This window comes from Engraulis encrasicolus, chromosome 7 (genome assembly GCF_034702125.1).
Source record: "Engraulis encrasicolus isolate BLACKSEA-1 chromosome 7, IST_EnEncr_1.0, whole genome shotgun sequence".
NCBI classification, from domain to species: domain Eukaryota; kingdom Metazoa; phylum Chordata; class Actinopteri; order Clupeiformes; family Engraulidae; genus Engraulis; species Engraulis encrasicolus.
This window is the reverse complement of record NC_085863.1, coordinates 8,405,566-8,421,777: the sequence shown is the minus strand read 5'-3', so window position 1 is coordinate 8,421,777 and position 16,212 is coordinate 8,405,566. Positions and strand designations below refer to the sequence as shown.

Below are 16,212 nucleotides of genomic sequence, written 5' to 3'. Positions count from 1 at the left end.
TAGGTACATTTCAATGACTATTACAGCGTGCCACTGGAGGTACGGCACGCATTAAGGGGCTACCTAATAAAGTTTATTTTTGGAGCTGATGGGCAGTGTGCAGACCTACCTTTTTCAACAGGATTTAGGCCAGGGCCATGCTAACAAGAAACTAGTTGCTGATTTTGATGAAACAACCCATTGGCCAAAACAGCAGGCCAGGCCAGGTCAGGCTGCCGATGCCAGAGTGATGTGGAGGGACCTCAGGACTGTCAAGAGATGTGCCCATGGTGTTCACTCGCACTTTAGTTGTCCACAAATTCCTACAGCCATGTTTTTTGTTTGTTTGGTCAGTTTTGGTTGTTTCTTTGTTGTTTCGCTGTAATTGTATTGATCTGTCTGTTTTGGCTTTTCTCTCACTCTATAGAGATCCTCTTCAGTGTTGTTTTTTTTTTTTTTTGGGGGGTGGAGGGGTGGAATATCGTGGATAAGAGTGTCAAAGTTTGAAAGCGCTAATCCTGGATATTTCCTTTCCCCTGCTCCCTGTTAGTAGGGATGAGTCCACTGACCATTTTTAATCTGGGTGGGGATAGTTTGAAACGTCAAAGATGTGATGATAAGAGGCTGTGGTCCGCTGATGTGTTTTCCAATGCTGTGAGGAGTCCTAACTAGAGCCCTTGATTCATTGGTACATACGCGCTGCTAGTGTGATGCTGACCTAGCGCTGAGCGGTAGACTCACAGCTAGCTCCTCCCTCTCCTTGTTCCACCTGCTTCCCAATCCTCTCCGTTCTCTCTGCAACCATCACAGCTCTCCTTAGCACAACATTTACCATAACAGTCATTTGTTAAATGAAAGAAAAAATATCTGCACACTTAGATCCTCTTTGTGTTCTTAAATTTGCCAAACTTTCGGTCGGCAGACCTTCCTCAGGGCCCAGTCTCTTGTCAAAGAACACAAAGAGGACCAAGAACACAAACACAAAGAAGATCAAAGTCTGCAGACATTTTTTTATTTCATTTATCACAGTTTTTTTGTTGTTAAGGCCTACTGTTAGTTTTTTTGTTTATGTTTGTCACCTTTTCTATGGACAGTGCAGTGTAGTCCAGTTAGATGTTATTGTATGTTTTAAAAGGCCACATGCTGCAGTGACCTAAATGTAGCGAGCGGATCTCTTCTCTGCCCATTCCCCACCCTTGATAGCTACTTCTCCTTCCTTATGGATTTCTCTGCTGAGCCCTCTTGTTCTGCATCACTCCTCCTACAGATTCCTCCCCCACTGCAATCTTCATGCATTAACTCTTGGGGTTCAGGATTGATTAGGTGCAGGAGGAAACAGCACTGGAATGACTATGTTGGTCTGAAGACGCTCACTGTGGCTCCCTGCTCTCTCCTCCTCCTCCTCTTCCCCTATCCCATGCCTACCATTTCCTCCCCCTCCTCCTGGTACCTCCTCCCTCTACCTTCTGGTCCTTTATTCTCTCTCTCTCTCTCTCTCTCTCTCTCTCTCTCTCTCTCTCTCTCCCTCCTTCTCAGTGCCTTTCCTTCAGGTGTGCTCATCTGTGTTCGATCTTGTCCCATTGCACAGTGGTGTAGTTTGTTACCCAGCGTGGTTGTTCAGTGTTGTCCTTGGATGCGCTCTGTTCATTGTAGGGCTGCACAATTAATCGAAAATAATCAAAAATCGTGATAAATTAGTGAAATCGAAGTCGAAATTTTAATCGTGATTTAATCGTGGCAATAGTGACCTACCTTTGAGAGCATCCTTGAAGCCAGAACATACTGACAGGCTGGTGTTTCTGGCCAGAAATCTGTCCACCTACGTTTCATGCTATTGCCTTTACATAATTATTACAATTTAGTTTATTTTGCTCATCCCGTATATAATTAATTCTTGGTTATATTTCATCTTGTTATAATTTTCAAACAAATCTGCAAAAAATCAATAATCGTGATTAAGATTTTGACCAAAATAATCGTGATTATGATTTTTTCCATAATCGTGCAGCCCTAGTTCATTGTGTAGTAGACCGTACGTTAGTTCACCCTCACAGGAACTCAAGAGCCTCAACAGTGCTGACTGTAATGTCTTTTTCTGGGGTTTTTTTTGTATGTTTGTTTGGTTTTTGCTGGTCTTGACACAAAACACTTCCTTCTTGGTTCCACGCTCACCAAAGGCTTGCCTCTCAGGGCCAGAGGTGCGATATGTAGTAGCACATCTCGAGACAGCTACAGAGGACATGGCTTTGGTTGTGGATAAACCCTGTTGTGGCATACACCATAACTCAGTGGGGCTTCACCAGTTAACTCCAACTCCAATGTTATACGTGTTGGGAGGAAAATACAGTGACATTTGTGCACCTGCAGTTCATGCACAGAATATGTTCCCGTGTTAGTTCAAGACCAAAGATGGATCAACTAGAGGAGTGTTGAATTTAACTCTCCAAGTGTTGAAATAACACTGCCACATTGAGCCCGTTTATATGGCCGCAATAACTGGGTTATTGGAATAAACAGGTTATTGGAGTAAACCGTTTATTGCTGTTTATATGCAGTCCGTCGGTTGCCTGTGTTCCACTAAAGTGTGTGACACGAAGCTAGAATTTAAGGCTTTTGATTGGCTACTTATCCTTTTAAAATGTCAATAACCTGATAGTAACCCGATTATGCTGGTTACATGACACGAGAAATCAGTTTATTAGTCAAAAACCTACCTGTGCGAATCGGATTTGTCATAAACCGATAACGGCAATAAACCGATTATGAAAACTGTTTATTCCGTTTACATGAGTGCTCGAATAAACCGGTAAATAACCTGATCGTAAACGGTTTATTGATGCACATATAAACAGGCTCATTTACTGTGTGTCGTCAGCACCCACCTAAAGCTCGTCTCTCCAGTCCTGCTACGCTCACCACATCTGGTTCTGAAAGCTGAGTTCATGCGTTACACACACACACACACACACACACACACACACACACACACACACACACACACACACACACACACACACACACACACACACACACACACACACACACACACACACACACACACACCTATCTACACCCCTAGCCAGCTCAGTGCTTTACCAGTCAGCCAGTGTATGCTATGTGGCTGTCTCTTGAGTATTCCTTTATGAAGACTCTTTTTTTAAAATGTCTTATCTTATTTTTTGGTAAATGTAATTTATTTATACTGTATATGCAGACTTTTTTGTATTAACTTTTTTATTATTATTGTATGGTTATTTTATTTTTAAAAGGGAGCAGTTGCTGGGATGTAGACTGAAGACATTGTGTTTACATTTTAGTCTTGAGGGATTGTCTTTTTTTTACACTTTAATGTACAATTTTATGTTCCATACAAAGATAACTGGAGGACCTAACTGATTGAACTTCATTCCAGATCAGAATGTCACTTTGATATCAATTCCATTGTTGTTGTTTGTGAAGGTTTCATCTACAGCACAGTGTACAAGGAAGAATGAATAGTCACATAGCTTGTAGTGAAATGCCGTGGCAATGCTGTACTTTGGGCAATTGGGTAAAGTGCATGGTCTTAGTGATGAAGTTTTGTCCTGCATCACAAGGCCACAAGCAGAATGGAGGTATTGCTCATCATTGAAGAATGTGTGAAGAAGAAACTGTGGCAGGGTTTTTACTAATGCATTAGGGGTGTAAATCACAGCCTCCATGACGATACGATTCAATAGCGATATCTTATTATTCGAGACGATGTGATTCGATTATTTTCGATACGTAAGAATGCCCCACGATACGATACAATATGATTCGATACGACTTTTTTCCAATTACTTTTCCACTTCTATTATCAATGTTATGGAGCTAGGGCATTAGGCAGGGGCCAGCGATTCGATTATTTTCGATACTTAAGAAAGCCCCACGATAGGATACGATTCGATTCAATCGTCAGATTACATCGTGATATATCGATACATTTCGATCATTATTTACACCCCTATTCTGAATTGGGTTTTTTGACACGTCCACAGTCTGAGCAATGTATGGTAACAGCACAGCTTGCCAAAGTGGCTACACAAAGAGCAAACGACTGTGTTCTGGCATAATGGGATGAGTGTACTTCTGAATGGTGGTTTAGTGACCTCAATGGTACGCATTTTTGAGATTGAACCTCCACAAACATAGCACATATAATTATCATTCATAACCACAGACTTGATAAAGGGGTACAACACAGAATTTACATATATAGGAAAGCACAGTACTTGAAGACGACAGGTTGAACTATTTAAACCTGGATACTACCTGTATGGAGATGACTAGTGAGGGTGTTAACAAGCTGAATGCACAGTAAACTGAGTGAAGTGACCGTAATGGTACTGGGGTTAGGGTGGGTACAGGAAGGCAGGGCTGCTGACAGCTTAGGCTGGGCCCAGGACAAAGTCATCTGAAAGCCCAATGCATGTATTGTAAAAAAGACCCAAATTCTGGGCCCGGGACAAGTGAGACATTTGTACCATCCCTCTCTGCTACCCCTGCAGATAGCGAGGACAGTACAAGCACAACACTGCAAGTGGGTTGAGGTCAAATATTGTATTCCAGCCACGTTGCACACAGTATTCAACGCATAGAGAGTAGGATCAACTGAAGGAGTATAATTTGGCTCTGTAAAGTGTTAGGTCTGTTATTTGCACCTTTTCATTCTGAAGTAGGAAATTAAGTGAGTTCAGTATGCGTTTACATCAATGCCATTGATTCCTTATTACTTTCTAAAATGGTACTGGTTGTTTGAAAAAGTGGATGTCCTGTCTGAAATGTGATCTAGCACATTTTGATCCCAAAATAACCCCATAGTATCTGGAATGCAACTTTTGTTGGACTTGTAACAAACCAATGCAGAATTGTCCCTTTTAGTATCTGCTGGTTATGAAGTAAACGTCAAGTATAGCACTCTCTAGGGTGAAACGGTAATACTACAGTATTCTCAGATTCATTCATTCACCCTGAAATCTAGTGTACTTGAATTGTTTCTTTCATAAGAGGCAGCTAGATATGAGGTGTGAACATCCAAATGTATATGCCAAAATCATCTCAATGGAGTATCTGTGACCAATGTAACATCTATTCTGCCAATGAAACATCAAACCTTTGTCTCAAAGACCTTTTGTTTACCATGCAGTTTATTTCTGTCTGCAGAGGATACTTTAATACTAATAGTATATCATGCATGTAAGGTTTTTTTTTTTTTTTTTTTTACTTTACCTGTGGGCCAGTTTTGGTTGGAATGCACAGTATTCCAACAACAAATGTTTATCTAAACAGTTTGCACAGGTTTTTTTCATGTCTAATGGATTTAATATTTGTATTTTGTAGATTACATACACAGGATGTCAAATGCACTAATAAATGACAAGCAGATGTTTCCAATCGGTGTGATAGTGTCCAATTATAATTACCGGTAATAACGAAATAATAGTATTGTGTTATTTAAAGGTACACTGTGCAGGAAATGGTCAAAAAAGGTACTGCAACTATGCTGCTCATTGAAACTGGGCTGCCTATTGCCAAATTTGATCTTCACATGAAAGTTTACCAAGTAATAAACACATAGTTTCTAGTATGATCCAAGTACAGTCATTTTTGCTGCTAAAAATGGCTATTTTTAGAAATTCAAAATGGCGGACCATGGAGAAGATCCCCCTTTTCATGTATGAAAAGTGCAATTTTTCCAGTCATAATGAATACTTAGAATTTGATGGTGGTAAGTATTCATGAAAAAGGTAACATTAGTGAATGGGCAGCATGAATTCTGGAAAAAACAACTAAAAATCTCACACAGTGTCCCTTTAAACATGCATATTTTCTTGTGCCACTGTCAATAGGTCTTGGTATGCACCTGGGCAGGAACTCTGTAATGAGAGGAAGACACTGCACTGATAGCAGACACTGTCCTCCAAAAGGATGCATTTCAAAACGCAATTAAGTTTTCAAGCCTTAAAGCTGAACCGTGTAATATTTGTAGTAGTTCATCACCAGAATTCATGCTGTCCAGTGTCCATCCACAAATGTTACCGTTCTATCAAATTATATGTATTCACTATGATTGCACTTTTTACACATGAAAAGGGGGGTCTTCTCCATGTCCCGCCATTTTGAATGTCCAGAAATAGATATTTTTTAGCTCAAAAACGTACTGTTCTTTGGTCATACTAGTAACAGTTTCAAACAGTTTCAATGAGCAGCATAGTTGCAATACCTACTCTGGCCACCATCTTACACAGTGCACCTTTGAGATCACTGGTGGTAAGGCTTCATAGTAGGCCTATTTGTTGGAAAATGTCTTGCGTTCCAATGTCTGGTCAGCATTTGGTCCCTTGATTAAGGCTCATACTTTTTTCAGTTAAGGTTTCAGTAATGAGAAAGTCTCGAGTCTTTACATTATAGTGTATAACGCCAAGGTGTCAATGCAACTGTGGAGGCAGGTGGTGAAACATTCAGGCTCAGATGCTTAGATGCTTGGCGAGCCACTGACTATGCACAGATCCTCATAAACTATCATCAAGCCAGAGCAGGCATCAAGGTGAAGGGTGCGGTGCATCTGAGGCTAAAAATACACACTACCTGTTAAATTGTTGTTTAGAAGTAGCGCATGTAATTGTTTTGCAGCTTACGTCCCATAATTTATATTGCGCAAATGTTATTTTGTGTGTTATTTTCCACCACCATAAATGTTAAAGGTATTCATTTTATGACTTAGAATGTTACGTTTCATACAAAAAGGTGGCTCTTCTCTGTCAGCCATTTTCTATTTCCAGTAGGGCCTAATAGGCATGTCACATAGTATTTAGCTGCAAACCTTCCTGTGCATTGGTCTGACCAGTAAATATTAGTTTATTCACAAAAAGAATATTTGAAGAAAATAATAAAAATTAAAATCAAAAGCACACCTTTCCCAATGGCGACAGTCTCAAGAAGGAAGGCAAGCAAGTGACAAATCTGTACGATCACTTCCTGTACACTTTGCTTTATTGGTTAATAGCCAAGTCATGCCTTCAATCACAAAATAATCCTCTTTCATCCATTTTCAGGAACGTCTTGATTCATCTTCAGACAAGAACTGCATGTACACATAGTCATACCAGTTACCATAGCATTAGACTGAGCACTGTAACATGTAGATATTGAACCGATTAACAGCTGATTACAGAAAGATTATTACGTGTTACTTGAAACAAAACTAAATGATTTGAGTTAACCTGACAATAGAGTGGTATATCTTTGACCCGACACAACAGCAACCTAAAGGCTGAATATGTACAGAAGCTTTGAATAAACCTTGGCAGTGACAAATGTCATTGTCAGACCCCACATTTTTGACGAGGCCTTTCCTTTTTGAAATTGCACATAGTCAATGGCAAAGTACCATATCGTTTTTTTAACAATCTACGTCGACTCATGAAACTGAAAGAGCGTGGCTAAGAATCTGATACAACCACTTCATGAAGGTACGATGAAAACAGTCTGAAAGTGGTTAAGCAAATGACGGACCCTAGAGGAGACTTAACAATAATCTAGGAAACTGCAATTTGGACAACAACACGCCTCAACAAAAAATGAAACCATTGGAAAGAAAAATCACAAAGCAAAAAACTTTTGTTAACCCTAAAACCAAAACACAGTGCCTGAAAACCAATACCAACACAAGTTTCTTTTAAACTACCAACACAGAAAACAAAACGGTATAGAAGAGGATAGGGGGGAAAAAAACCGAAACTCATCAACAAATCAAAATTTCACACACGTTGAAAACAACCAACCCAACAGGCATGCCTTAAACAAAACAAGCAAAGCAAATTTTTTTGTTTATTTTTGCTAATTGAGAACACCAAAGTAGAGTGCCTGAGCGAGGGTTCCTCAGTAAACTCAAGTGCACAGTAAGATACAGAAGCAAAGCAGAACAAAAAAGCATCAGCATCAGCAGAGCCGTCTAGCTGTATAGGCCCTGTGTTGCACGTCCCCTCTTCCTTGCCACAGGTAGGTGGGGGGAAACCGCCTGCTTTGGAACAAGGTCTATCACCCTCCCTTTCCTCTGCTTCACTTCAGCAGTCTGTAGGAATCTCAACGCTGTGGTGGTTTAGGGGTGCGGAGTCGGACAGAGCAGCAGAAGTCAGCTCTTCTGGCTCCATCTGGTGGAGTCCTCTGGTACCCGCGCACACAACTACACACACCTTCTATCTGTGGAGGCCTAGCTTATGGGGCGAAGTGGCACATTCGCACTAACACATTGAACACTTGTGTACAACACACACACACACACACGCACGCACGCACACACGCACAAGGAATCACTCGAAGCAAACACACACACACACACACACACACACACACACACACACACACAATCACAGAAGTCTACATGACACGCAGACAGAAACCCTACACTCATAATCTGACACACACAGGCGCACAAACACACACAGTGTCAATTGTACTTGTGCATACACGCACACACTCACTTCTGTTGGCCCCCATGAGCTCCCAGACAGACAGACAGACAGACAGACAGCTGGAGGTGCTGGTGCAGCCGGCTGCATGGCCCTACAGTGTAGCCTCCCTCCACTACACAGCTTCACCATCATCACCACACTCACCTCACCTCACCTCACCTCACCTCACCTCACCTCACCTCACATCCTCTCCTGACCAGAAAGCAAGCAGCAGAACTCCCTCAATCCATCTCTCCATCTCTCTCTCTCCCTCAATCCATCTCTCCACAGCCACAGCTGGGAAAGACAAGAAAATCCTCTCAAACACTCATCACGTTTTCTCTCTTACTCGTTTTAATAAAATTCAGCTCCCATTCAAAGCTTTTCTCCTTCTGAGGTTCAGTCTCCCAAACGACATTACAAAAAAAAGGACCATGAATCATTCTCTCCCTCTCCAGGTTTTGCCATTCATCTCTCCTCTCTCTCTCTTTCTCTCTCTCCCTCGCTCTCTGTCGTTCACGCTGCTCTGTGAGGTTTGTCATCTATCGCTCGCTCTCCTTTTCCTCTCCGGTTGGAGTGGATGTCGAGTCGAGACGATTCGAGTGTTTTCTCCCGGTGGTTCGGCGATCTCTTCGCCCGTTGACATTGGTGCTGGTGGCGGCGGCGGCGGCTCAGCCCACTTTGGCCCAGCGCAGGAACGCCGGGATGTCCCGCACCGGAACGTTCCGCGTCAGCGCCTTCACGCGCAGGTTCCTGTCGTCCGTCAGGAGAACCACCTCCCTCCGCAGACGCACCTTGCCATCTGAGAGAGAGACCGAGAGAGAGAGAGGGAGAGAGAGAGAGAGAGAGAGAGAGAGAGAGAGAGAGAGAGAGATATTTAAGATTTTAATTTAGAATTAGGCTTGTACAATGAAACGTTGGCAATTACACAAGGGTAACGTAATAATACATACAGTAAAAGGAGTAAAAAAGGATCTGCAATATATGGCTTAAGTCACAATGAAAGAGATAGGGAGGGAGAAAGAGAGAGATTGTGTAAATGACCGCTAATGCAGTGGCTTTAATTGCTAATGTAAGGCTCCATACAAAACACCTAGGTCAACACCCAGGCAGTTATAATTACTGTAATCAGGTTTCAGGAGCTGAGTAGCTCAATTTCATGTGTAGTTTGTGTGTGTGTGTTTTTTTTAAGTGAAGTAGTTGTGAGATATTTTTTTACATTTCTACCCATCAAAAACCATGGAAGACTAAAAGATAGCTGGCAGTTCTGTTCAAATCAGAGGGAGTAAAAAAATGTCAAATATCTTGGTGAGTGTGGTTGTGTAGTCCGGGTCAGTTTCATTAGTGTGGTTCACAGTGTCCCTTTAAGCCACTGCTACTAACATCTCTCATGTACCTGATCTGCTTTTTAACATCCTTTTTAAATCCTTTACTTATTTTTTCTTTATCACTGTGTTGGACATTGTTGCCAGTGTTGCAACTGTACACTGCGCCTAGATGTATTGCTTATTATCCAATTTGCCTTGTTCCCTTCCTATTATTTAATGCTGCTTCTATTACCTTGTGTTTGACAATGTTGCAACTGTACACTGCACCTTGAGGTCTTTTGTTTACTTTTTTGCTACTTATTAATGCATTGTCCTCTTCTTTACTCTTTGAAGGACAATGCTATCAGTGTTGCAACTGTACACTGTGCCTTACCCTGTTTTGTTTAAATTGCTCCTTGTAAGTCGCTTTGAACAAAGGCGTCTGCTAAATACCAATGTAATGTAATGTAATGTGATGTGTAGTCCGGGTCAGTTTCCTAAGTGTGGTTGTGTAGTCCGGGTCAGTTTCGCAAGTGTGGTTGCGTACGCACCTTTCTGACTGGGCACCAGGTCCTTGGGCTTGTCCTTGCAGTAGTGCAGGCAGCAGTTCAGGATGACGTCATCGTTATTACCCTGCACACAGGAGGCCAAAGACACAGTTAAGACGAATGACTTACGCCCAGAGGCATAGGCACACATGTAGTGCAGGAGGTAATATGCACGTCATGACATACAGAGCTGCTCTGCTAGGGCAGTGTTTCCCAAACTTTTTTGTCTTGTGTACCCCCACACCTTTTTCGTTGTGCTATGAGTACGCCCTAAGTCAAGTTCTATATCGCTTTCTCTATCCCAGTGTAGCTAAGCTCCATATAGTTGTCAAAATCTCATTTTTTTTCAAGTACCCCCTGCAGTGTGCTCGCGTACCCCTAGTGGTACACATACCCCTGGTTGGGAAACACTGTGCTAGGGTATAAAAAAAGCCATGAAAACCCATTTATTAGAAAAGCACATGTATGTAAAGCCTGGTACAATATAGCTCTCCTCGGTTAATACAAGGTTAATGATATAGTTGTACAGTGTCCCTGTTGGAACAAAAATTCCATTCCAAAAGCCAAACACAACTGCATTGTGTCGGTCATCCGACCTTCTTGAAGGCTTCGCTTTTGGAATGGCCAGTGTGCAGGGATTCTGTCCCAAAGATGTCAACGTTCAGTATGAACAACACTCAAATTGAAAAACACAGAGTTTCCTTGCTGACCTTACATAATAGAAAACAGTCATAAAAAGTCTGTCCTGGGTCATTTCCCAGCCCTAACCCATCTCTCTCTCCCACTGTCCTGGCCAATAAAAAAAAGTGGAAAAAAGCTCACAATAGAATATGCACAGGTAAAATAAATAAAGAATGAACTATAGCCGTAATGAACTACAATTTAAAAACTGTACCTTCTGTCCAGAGGTGTCCTCGCTGCGGAAGGCGATGGAGTCGAGCTGGCTGCCGCGGCTGGTGAGGGCTCGGAGGCACGGCTCCCGCTCGCCGAAGCGGCGCTCCAGGAAGGCCACGGCCTCGCGCGCACGCTCCTGAACATGCTGCACATGCTGCATATGGCCACCGCCACCGTCACCAGCGCGCATATCCTGCTGGCCCTTGGCAAGGCCATCCAACTCCGTTATCACTAGCAGAGGAGAGCAGAGGACAGCAGAGACGAACAGAGGAGAGGAGAGGAGAGGAGAGGAGAGGAGAGGAGAGGAGGAGAGCATAGGAGAGGAGAGGAGAGGAGAGGAGAGGAGAGGAGAGGAGAGGAGAGGAGAGAGAGGAGGAGAGGAGAGAGAGGAGAGGAGAGGAGAGGAGAGGAGAGGAGAGGAGGAGAGGAGAGGAGAGGAGAGGAGAGGAAGAGAGAGAGAGAGAGAGGAGGAGAGGAGAGGAGAGCAGAGGAGAGGAGAGGAGAGGAGAGGAGAGGAGGAGAGCATAGGAGAGGAGAGGAGAGGAGAGGAGAGCAGAGCAGAGCAGAGCAGAAAGGAGAGGAGAGGAGAAGAGGAGGAGAGGATACAGAGTGGAGAGAAGAGCAGAGCGGCAGAGAGAAGAAGAGAAAAGAGGAGAGGAGAGGGAGGGGCAGAGAGAAGAAGAGAAAAGAGGATAGGAGAGGGAGGGGCAGAGAGGAAAAGAGAAGGAGAGCAAAGGAGAGGAGAAGAGTGTAAAGAATGTAATCAGAGTGAGAAAAGAGATGTACAACACAACTGGACCCCCTCACCACTTAGACCACTTTGCAGAACCCATCACACTCACATCACACTTTTACCCCTACATGACATTTAGATGATGCTTATATAATATATCCTAATCAATTGACAGCTATTTTTTTTTTATTTCACAGTCGCAGGAGCAATGTACTTTGGGCACAACTAGTCACTTCAGCCATGGATAAAGGAGTAGGAGACAACACTCTTCTTCCCACTGCCAACTTCCACACCATTAGTGACCTTGAATTTTGACTATGCGGCATCAGGACTCGTCTATGAGAGGCACAACTACCACGTAGTGGCCTCAGTGCTAGACTCACATGAGACACCAGAGTATATAACAGACCTATGAGAGCCACAACTAGCATGTAGTGACCTCAGTGCTAGACTCACATGAGACACCAGAGTATATGAAACACTGAGACGAAGAACCATACAAGTCAAAAACATTTTTTTTGGAAATGTCCAGAATTGTAAATACCTGGTAACATTTGATTTTTAACATTGACTTTAAAAAAAAGTCTTATATTATTATAATTAAGAAGCTTTTGTTTTCTGACTTCAAGAAAAATCAAAATAAAAAATGTAATGTTCAAACTGCAAATTAAAAAAACATAGGCCTATGTTCAAAATGTGAAAATGTGGACTTGTATGGTTCTTCGTCTCAGGGCTTCATATAACAGACCTATGAGAGCATGAAAGCTAGACCAGGGTTCCCACTCCAGATTTAAAATTCCCCGACTTTTCCATGACTTTCCCTGACCAATTCCCACAGTATTCCCTGACTGTACAGGCAAAATAACTCTGCTATACGAGGTCCTCCCAGTAGGGATGGGATATCGGTATCGGTGTATCGGTATCGGGTACAGATGTCAACATAATTCAGAGATCGGATCGGAATTTTACGGATACTAACATTGAGCAAGGTGTAATGTTAATTTCACTTGCATATTAGTTTTCAGGATGAGATTTTTTTTTTTTTTACTCGTTACTTTTTACTTATTAATTGGTTTCCTGGTTTCCAGTGGTTTCCAGTGCTCTACTCACCAATGAGGGGCACGACCACCATGTAGAGTCCGCAGGCCACCAGGCTGCGCAGGCCCTCCAGGTGGTCTATGAAGCCGTTGGTGTCGGGCACCAAGTAGGCCGGACGGACACGCAGCTCCAGGCGACGACAGCTCTGCAGCACCTCCTGACAAACGCACAGACAAACAAAAGGAAAACACGCTTTAAAAATGAATACAAGGCGTCATCTGTGTTTTGTGCGCTGTGGATGGAGTGTACGTATAGGATGGATGGAGTGTGTGTAGGCATTTTCAAACTCGCTGTTTAACACACTGGGTCCTAATGGCATACCTGTAGCTTGTCGCAGTGTATCTACTGTTGGGCCAGCTGGGTGTGGGTGTGGGTGTGGGTGTATGTATGTGTGTGTGTGTGTGTGTGTGTGTGTGTGTGTGTGTGTGCCTGAGCGGGAGAGCTATATCTGCTACCCGTTAGCTCTGAGCTGTTACCTGTATCTTGTCTCTGCATTTCTGTATCAGGGAGGGAGGGTGTGTGTGTGTGTGTGTGTGTGTGTGTGTGTGTGTGTGTGTGTGTGTGTGTGTGTGTGTGTGTGTGTGTGTGTGTGTGTGTGTGTGTGTGTGTGTGTGTGTGTGTGTGTGAGAGAGAGACTGTGCGATTGAGAGGGAGAGCTGGTTACCTGTATCTTGTCTTGGCGTTTCTGCTGCTGGGCCAGTTTCTGGGCGAGGGCGTGGCGTCTGGCCCTCAGCTCCTTAATGTCATCCTCGCTGCCATCTGCTAGCTCCGCCTCCAGACCCGCCCCCAGGTCCACCTCTGAGCCAGACTGGGACGACTCCGCCTCCACTATGACATCATCATTCTGCAACACACACACAACGTTAAACTGATGTCGCATTCCCCAGCGATAGGAGCTTCCCAACATGCAACCAGGAGGTACCTCCCACTTGAAAGCGTTCCAACCAGCAAGTCAAACTTGAACTATTTCTATCACTGTGCACTGTCATTGCTGTGTTGATGTCACGATTTCGATGTCGGGGTACTTCGATTTAGCCCCAGCTCACGACTTGAACATTCCGCTTCAACAGGTGTTCCAATGCATTTCAGCATGTAGGAGGTCAGAAATATCCCATCTCCCACCCTCAGGGAGTGCACTATTAGGACACACTTTCACCCTATTTAGCTACAGAAACATACGTTACATTTTTAAAAATCTGATGTGTGCAAAACCTCAGGACAAAACCCATGAAGACTGATCACGCACAACCGTCACTTTAACATCACAGTACCATACTATATCATCTCTCTCGAAACAAGATATCACTAAGTTGGCGTGTTGTCAGTATTGCGCTGCAAAGGTGCAGTCATGTTGAAATAGGGCAGGGGTCAGGAATCTTTTTTATGCAGATAGCCATTTTTAAAAAATACTGAATATAGCATGTATTTCAAGTAAGTCCAACAACTTTAGAGTGTACTGTGAAGTTATCGCTTTTATTGATAACAGGTAAGTATACATGTGTCTCTAGAGCCATAGGTTCCTGAACCCTGAAATAGGGAAATATTTTTCATTAACTCCCATGGAAGGAAGATTAAAGGTGCACTGTGTAGGATGGTGGCCAAAGTAGGCATTGCAAATATGCTGCTTATTGAAACTGTCCTGTGTACTGCCAAATTTGATATTTTCATAAATATTTACTAAATAATGAACTAATATTTACTAGTGTGACCAAAGTACAGTAATGGCGAACAATGGAGAAGACCCCCTCCCCCCTTCATATATGAAAAGTGCCATTTTCCCCAGACATTATGAATGCTTACAATTTAATGGTGGTGGTAAGTATTCATGAAAAAGGTAACATTAGTGACTGGTCAGGATGAATTCTGGACATAAACTACTAAAAATACTACACAGAGCACCTTTAATGTAGCTTTAGGTCATTTAAACAATTGGCAAACTGCACCAAACTTCACACGGTCATCTGTAGCATCGCTCCCTCCCACCACATAATATATCACAGCTGAAGAGTCAGCATAGCCACCGTAGTCTGTGTTAAGAGTTTTCGTTTTCATTAAAGCCAATAGGGACATAAACAGCACATAGTGATTTTGTAGGTGTATTTTAAATTGCCAATCAAGTCCCATTTTCGCATAGCTCATGCTCATACGCTGCCACTTTACACAGTTGAACATTACTACATTCAGACTTTAAAGGGACACTGTGTGAGATTTTTAGTTGTTTATTTCCAGAATTCATGCTACCCATTCACTAATGTTACCTTTTTCATGAATATTTACCATCACCATGAAATTCTAATTATTCATTATGACTGGAAAAATTGCACTTTTCATACATGAAAAGGGGGATCTTCTCCATGGTCCGCCATTTTGAATTTCCAGAAATAGCCATTTTTAGCTGCAAAAATGGCTGTACTTGGGCCATACTAGAAAATTTTAGTTTATTACTTAGTAAACTATAATGAAAAGGTCAAATTTGGCAATAGGCGACAAGTTTCAACGAGCAGCATAGTTGCAGTACCTTTTTTGACCATTTCCTGCACAGTGTCCCTTTAAAATAAGACACTCGACATATGCAATTCATTGACAATTCCCCCACTCCAGTGTGACGGGCAGCTGATTTTGATGAAAAATTGACAAGCGACCGGATGTTCTCAACAATCTTCCCCATCTAGGGTTTTACCATTCTCCTGTACTTTCAACCGTTCTCTGAGTACGGCAGTGCAAATTTTACCTCCAAGCTAGCAGTTAACATGGACTCCTATGAGACCAGTTAGCCGCCAGCTGGTCTCATAGGACTCAATGTTAACTGCTAGCATGGATGTAAATTTTGCACTGCCATACTCAGAGAACGGTTGAAAGTACAGGAGAATGGTAAAACCCTACTATTTAACTCAGGTAGCGCGTTCAGGCCGACTGAGAACTGTGCTGGAGCCCGTTCCCGCACCTAATCGCGAACCGGCCATCGTGTTCACGCCACAGATATTTGCGTTCGCGAACCGGAAAGTTGGTTCGCAATGCGAACCGCAAAATACTAGGTTTTTCTCTGCGAACCGTGACGACAGCGTGGCTGTCAGCAGGTTCATCCGGGTAACACAGTCACATGCAGAAAAAGTTCAGAGCCAGGTATGAACACGGATGGTTCGCAGATAAGCACTTTAGTGCCAAACATAACTGGTGCG

The 16,212-nt window shown here is 42.9% G+C and overlaps 1 protein-coding gene across 1 annotated transcript in view; it reads right to left on the bottom strand.

Moving 5' to 3' along the window:
* Positions 1 to 8,784: 8,784 nt before the first annotated feature.
* Positions 8,785 to 16,212, bottom strand: part of smg6 (SMG6 nonsense mediated mRNA decay factor) — a 38,398-nt gene continuing 30,970 nt past the window's right edge. Inside the window, exons 16-20 of the mRNA XM_063202837.1 lie at positions 13,698 to 13,877; positions 13,046 to 13,190; positions 11,204 to 11,433; positions 10,312 to 10,393; positions 8,785 to 9,255 (exon numbers count right to left, since the gene is read on the bottom strand). Of these exons, the coding sequence (XP_063058907.1) occupies positions 9,125 to 9,255; positions 10,312 to 10,393; positions 11,204 to 11,433; positions 13,046 to 13,190; positions 13,698 to 13,877 (768 nt within the window). The 3' untranslated portion in view covers positions 8,785 to 9,124. The remainder of the gene's footprint in view (positions 9,256 to 10,311; positions 10,394 to 11,203; positions 11,434 to 13,045; positions 13,191 to 13,697; positions 13,878 to 16,212) is intronic.